This window comes from Carettochelys insculpta, chromosome 16 (genome assembly GCF_033958435.1).
Source record: "Carettochelys insculpta isolate YL-2023 chromosome 16, ASM3395843v1, whole genome shotgun sequence".
NCBI lineage: Eukaryota > Metazoa > Chordata > Testudines > Carettochelyidae > Carettochelys > Carettochelys insculpta.
In genome coordinates this window covers 37,579,620-37,585,619 of record NC_134152.1, presented here as the reverse complement: position 1 = coordinate 37,585,619, position 6,000 = coordinate 37,579,620, and the positions used below count along the sequence as shown (strand labels likewise).

Genomic DNA, 6,000 nt, shown 5'->3' with positions numbered 1-6,000 from the left:
TACTAAGAGGATTCACATGAAGCTGATAAATCCAGGCCAGGAAAAACATCAGCTCTACCCTGAAGATTTTACCTGAAATAAGGACAAAGGTGAGAAACATGATCTGTAATAATCTCTTAGGGCTTGTCTGCAGTACTGGAGAGACCTGGGCTAGGGCGTGACCCGGCTCAGCTGGGCACTCTGGGGGAGTTACAAATGGTGTGAAGGTCAACCTAATGCAGTTTCGAAAAAGGGCCTAATCCCCTTCTGGGCTGTATTGACAGGAGGGTCACATGTAAGCTGGATGCCAATGGGGGGCAAAAGGGGCAGTTGTCCCAGGGCCCAATGATTCAAAGGAGCCCAGGGCTCCCAGCCACTACTGCAGCAGCAGTGACGGTGCCAGCCAGAGCCCTGGGCCCTTTAAATTGCTATTGGAGCACTGGGTGGCGTGTGCCAGCAGCTCTCAGGGACAGCTGGAGGCGGAGCTGAGGGGTAGCCCTGCCCCTTCTGTCTGAGGCCGTGCCCCTTCCAGAAGTGTGGGGCTGCCCCATGGCCCAGGGGCCTGGCAAGTCTGTTGTCCCCTCTGTGTGTAATGTACTTGTCTCACTCTGCTCAGCACAGAACGCTGTGGCCAAATCTGTATGCCACATTTTAGGCAAGAGGTGGACAAACTGGAGCGAGTCCAGAGGGGAGCAGCCAAACTGAGAAAGGGGTTAGAAAACCTGACTGGGGAGGAAAGTCTTTCAAAAGTGGCCATATCTAGTCTTGAGCTAAGAAGACTGAATGGGGGAACCTGATAACAGTCACCAAATATCTTCCAGGCCGTTACAGAGAACAGCACTCAACTGTTGTGTGTCCCCCCTGAGAGTAGCACCAGAAGTCATCTACAACCAGGGAGAGTGAGGTTAGGAGTAGAAAAATCTTCCTCTAATTACAAGAGAAGTTCAGCTCTGGGCTAGGCTTCCACAGGAGGCTGTAAAATCCCCATCCCTGGAGGACTTTTAAGAGCCGGTTAGACAAATACCTGTGAGAGATGGTCCAGGTTGACTGGTGGAGGGCTGGACTCGATGGTGTCTTGATGTCCCTGTCAGCCCTACAGTTCTGTTTTTCTATTAATCACAGAGGATGAGGAGCTGTTCCATTTACTTTCCTGCTTTATTAATATTAGAACAGTAGCTCTCAGCCTTTCTTCATTTGTGGACCCCTAACAGCTTTGGCATGAGGGGATTGGACCCCTTTGGAAATATGAGACACAGTCTGGAGACCCTCCAGGGGCCACGAAGCATAGGTTGAAAACCATGGACTAGAAGAAAGAAAAATGGATCAGATGCCTGGCTTGCATTTCCCTTGTAACCTCTCAGGCTGCAAGAGGCAACACTAGCAAGTTCTTTTGAAAGATTTTTTCCAAAGAAGGGAACTCTTTCAGAAGACCCTGAAAGGCATCTACGCACAAAAAGCGTCCTTTCAAAAGTAAACTGAAAGAGCACGGATCTCCTTTCAAAAGTAAACTGAAAGAACACGGATCTCTTTTCAAAGCGCTCCTCTGCTGCTGTTTCTGGCAGAGCGCCTTCTTCCCAGAGAAAACACACGGGGACACCCTGCGGACCCTTTTTTGCAAAAGAGCAGTCTTCCTGGGGCCTGATCTTTCAATCTCTGGCCCATTCTTTCGAAGAGCTGGGGCTGTGTGGATGCTCTCTCTGGAGAGCAGATCACTCTTTTGATCCACTTTTTGGTGTGTGGACACTCTCTTTCCAGAGCTCTCTGCAGCGTAGACCTAGCCTCTGTGTCTCACAGACAAATTAAGAATGTGCCTTTGCAGGGCCCTTTCTCCCATGCACACTCCCAGAAACAAAAGGACAGATCTCCAGCGGACCTTCCCCAAACTAATCCCTCTGGCAGAGCTTTTAGAAACACAGCCAGTCTTGGGTTAGCAGCCATGGCCAGCGATGGGCAATCCAGCACATGCTTGGTAAGTTATTTCACTGTTAAAAAATATTTAAGCCATATTTCCAGTCTGACTGAGTCTAGCTGTAGCTTCCAGCCAGTGGGCTGGGCCAGACCTTTCTCTGGTATGTGGAAGCCCATAATGAATATTTGTTCCCCATGTAGGTACTTGTAATTAGGCCCCTCCTTAAGTTTCTCTTTAACTTAACTAGAATGAGCTCCTTGAGTCTACCATGGTCAGGCAGGTTTGCAAACCTTTCATCATTCTTGCGGCTCTCCTCTGAATCATCCTCTAGCTACCAACCTCCTCTTTCATTGTGAACCCCAGAGCAGGACATGATATTCCAGCAGCAGTCACACCAGGGCTGAACGCAGGGGGAAATTACCTCTCGATTCCTGCTTGACATTCCCTGTTGATGCATCCCAGGATCGTATTTGCCCTTTGGGGCACAGCATCGCACAGGGATTTCATGCTGAGCTGACTATTCCCTCCCTGCCCCCTGTCCTAGTATTTTTCTGAGTCCCTGCTTCCCAGCATAGAGCCCCCCGTCCTGGCAGGATGGCTGCATTCTTTGTTCCCAGATGTAACCCTTTACATTCAGCTGGACAAAATGCTTATTGTTTGATCATGCCCAGCTTACCAGGCGATCCAGGTTGCTGGTATCAGTGATCTGTCTGCTTCATCGTGTACCACTCCCCCACCTTAGTGTCACCTGCAAACTTTATCAGTGATGATTTTGTTTCATTCCCGCTCACCATTAAACATGTTAAATAGCCTAGTGCCAAGAACAGACCAACAACCACATGGTAATGATTCTCTGTTTGCAGCTACCCTTGGAGACCTGCAAGTTAGGCAGATTTTAATTGGTTTAATGTGCCCCATGTTTATTTTAGATCCATTCTGGTGTTTTCATCAAACTGTCTTGTGATACCCAGACAAACCCCTAGCAGAGGGCTCAATGTGCAGCCACACAGTTTCCTTTGTCAACTAAACTTGTCCTCTCCTGGATGCCTCCCTAGGATGGATTGAAGGGTGATGCCCTGTGAGCACATGGTGATATAGAGAATGTATACAGAGAACCCTGGTATTCACGCCAAGGGGCAGGAAAGCTGCGCAGAAGCAACCAGGCCAGAGCAGAGGTTTCTTGTGCACTGCATCTTCAGCCATCGAGGGCAGCTGGGAATGAACATGCAAGCGGCTTTGTTAATGGAATACTGCAAAGTTCAGCTCTTCCCTCCTTCTGGACACGTCTTACATGGCAACTGTAGCTTCTACCCCACTGAACGTGCGAAGCCTGCAGTAGACTGAGGCGGTACGTATGGCATTCGCTCCACCCGCCACTGACATGCGGCCACCTCTTGGGCAGCGCAAAGCTGCTGTTTACAAGGCATGGAGACCTGCATAACAGAGCAGAGCAGGGGGTGGTGCTTGGTCTGACTGTAGCTGCAGGGGAACATATGGAGGTGGCATGGAATGGAATGTGGCCGGGCTGCCCTGATTAAAGTCTCTTCTTTTGTCATAAGGGATCCTTTACTGATGCGGAATGCTACCACCTTGCTGTGACGTTCAGCACTCGCAGCCACGCAGCTGGGTCCTGCTCATAAGTCCTGCTCACCAGCAACACTTGTGCTAAGTAGGGAGCAGGGTTAGTCCCGTACCTAGCTTGGAAGAGCTGAGGGCCTAGACCCCAGGATGGTAAAGCTGGCTTGCTTGCTCGTCAGCACCGTTCCTGCCCTGCACAACGTGTGTGCCACTGGGGGACACACATCACGCCTCCCTAGCTGCTCTGAGCGGCATGAGAGTGAGTTGCTCATTTGGCCAAGTAAGTGATTAGCCAAACTGGACTTTTGATTGTAATTTTTTTCTTTAATCTCCCACTCAGTTTGAGACATTCTTCGTTACAGACTCGTACACCAGTGACACGCAAATCACTGCCAGAGGCTCATATGCTAACCCAGCTTCGATTAAAATAAGACTGGGCTGACCATCCCCTCCTTAACTGGGCCCACACATTCACTTGTGCGCACGTGTGAAATTTTAGGGAGCTATTTCTTTCACTTTAACATCTGCGGGTAATCAAAGACTGTCTAGTCACTACCAGTCATTGGGGGCACAAGCAGGGGGGGATCCGTTTCTTAGTCCGTTTACATGATCGGAATACAATGCACTCTGCCCCCACGCCTCCCCACACATCCAAACAGCACATCCAAAATCAATGGATGTTCCTTCCAACCCAACGTGAAGGAATTGGATTCCAAGCTATTTAATGCATGCACGAAATGCCAGAGAGAAGCCCTGCCCCCAGCGCTCCACTCTTCATGAGACGGCAAAATGTTTCAAACAACACGAGCGCTCGTTACATTAGCTTCCGACCCGGAACTTGTAGGCAATTTTGCATAAAGGTAACGATCAGATGAATGGTTCTCACAAACAAGGCCGTCTCCAAGGTTGTCATTGGGACGTACAGCGAAGGTAACACTGAGATGGTTATGAGCAACATGAGCAATGGCGACTTTGAGAAGTCACTGTCCCAGAGGCCATGGGAAACCAGCCTGCCAGTCCTCAGGGGACTTCCTCCCAGTGAGTCACAGCAAAGCTGAGGTCCCTGTCTAACCACAGATGGAGAAAAGGGCAGGGCCCAAACACAGTTCAACCAGAAGCCCAATGGCCTGGCCTGGCCTGGCATGTGGCATTTCAGAGGTGGGATGGGGCTGGGAGCCCCTTGAGTTTGTTTTTTAAAAATGGAGCTTCACTGGGAACACCATCACAAGGGTCATGTCATGCAGCCAGACAAAACACCCTCTCTACTTCCCTGGCTGGCCCAGTGCCTGAGGGCCCTGCGGGGAGAGCTGGCTCAGACCGGTGTGGTTCGTCTGTTGGCTGGGTTGTTGTGCAGTGACTCCTTAAACTCTTTGGGGATGGAGTTATGGATCTGTAAAAAAGTGTGATCCCGCTCCGAGTTGAGCAGTGTCCCCATGGTCACCTTGGAAGGATCTCTGGAGAGGGTGAACATGGAGATGTCGGTGGAGGGGATGGTGCCAAAACCTTTGCTGACAGGAGACAGCTCCCTGGACCTGGGCTCCGTGGAGCGGGAGCTGGAGCGCCTGCGGAACCGGTACCGGTAGGTGGGGAGGCGAGAGAAGGCTGACTTCTTCAGCAGCTCAGAGTGGGACTTGGCACGGATCTGCCGGTGCTTCTCGATGTACATGTGCACGGCAATCACCCCCACCATCTCGGCGATGATGAAGGACAAGGCGCCAAAGTAAAAGGACCAGCCGTACGAGTAGCTCTTCTTGGAGTCGCTCTGCCCCGGGTCGCCAGCATTCGCAGAGATGTAGACTATGATCCCGATGATGTTACTGAGACCTGAGGGAGGGGGGGAGGGAGGGAAGGAGAAGCTCAGCACCAGGGACCAAGTATTTCCAGCAAACCCAAAGCATTTTTGGAGACAGGCCAGTGTTGATGTGTTTCCATGGCAGGGTTCTGAGGCACTGGCTCCCTGGTCACTTGATGGGAGGTGAGAGAGACGACACCACAGCCAGACCGTCACTCCCCAGACGTGGAGGCCTCACCACAATTCATTTCATCAAAGCACCTGAGCTGGAACCAAAACCTGTCTGGAAACCTCAGACTGTGTCTCAAAATGGCATTGTAGCCCTAGGCCTGCCACTGGCCAGACCCCAGGCAGGCAGTCCGATATGAAAGCCCCATTCGTGCTCTGGGGCTGGGGCATTTCACAGCATGCGCACACCACAAACACCGAGCAGAGAGTGGGTTGTGAGACTTCCCCGTCTCTCCTCAGGATTATTTCTGGTCTCTGACATTCAGGCTCTGGCCTGTCACAAATCCAGAGGCCTGGGACTGGTGACAGGTGTGTTAGTTCATCTTCCTGCACCTCGGGATTTCTCGATTCTGAGATCCTCAAAGCTACGTCTGCTCCCTCGGGGCTGCCTCCCCAGGGACATGCAGTGCACCCTGCGAAGCATCTGGGAGTTCTCCCCAGTTCATCCAGCCTGTTTTCCACAAGAGGAGCCAGTCAGGCACGGGGCATGCCTACTCTGCAGCTGGGGGAGTGC

General features: G+C 51.5%; 1 protein-coding gene across 1 annotated transcript in view; it reads right to left on the bottom strand.

The window, feature by feature from the left end:
- Window positions 1-4,778: 4,778 nt before the first annotated feature.
- Window positions 4,779-6,000, bottom strand: part of CACNG3 (calcium voltage-gated channel auxiliary subunit gamma 3) — a 71,853-nt gene continuing 70,631 nt past the window's right edge. The window contains exon 4 of the mRNA XM_075010811.1: window positions 4,779-5,290. Coding sequence (XP_074866912.1) covers window positions 4,779-5,290 — 512 coding nt within the window. The remainder of the gene's footprint in view (window positions 5,291-6,000) is intronic.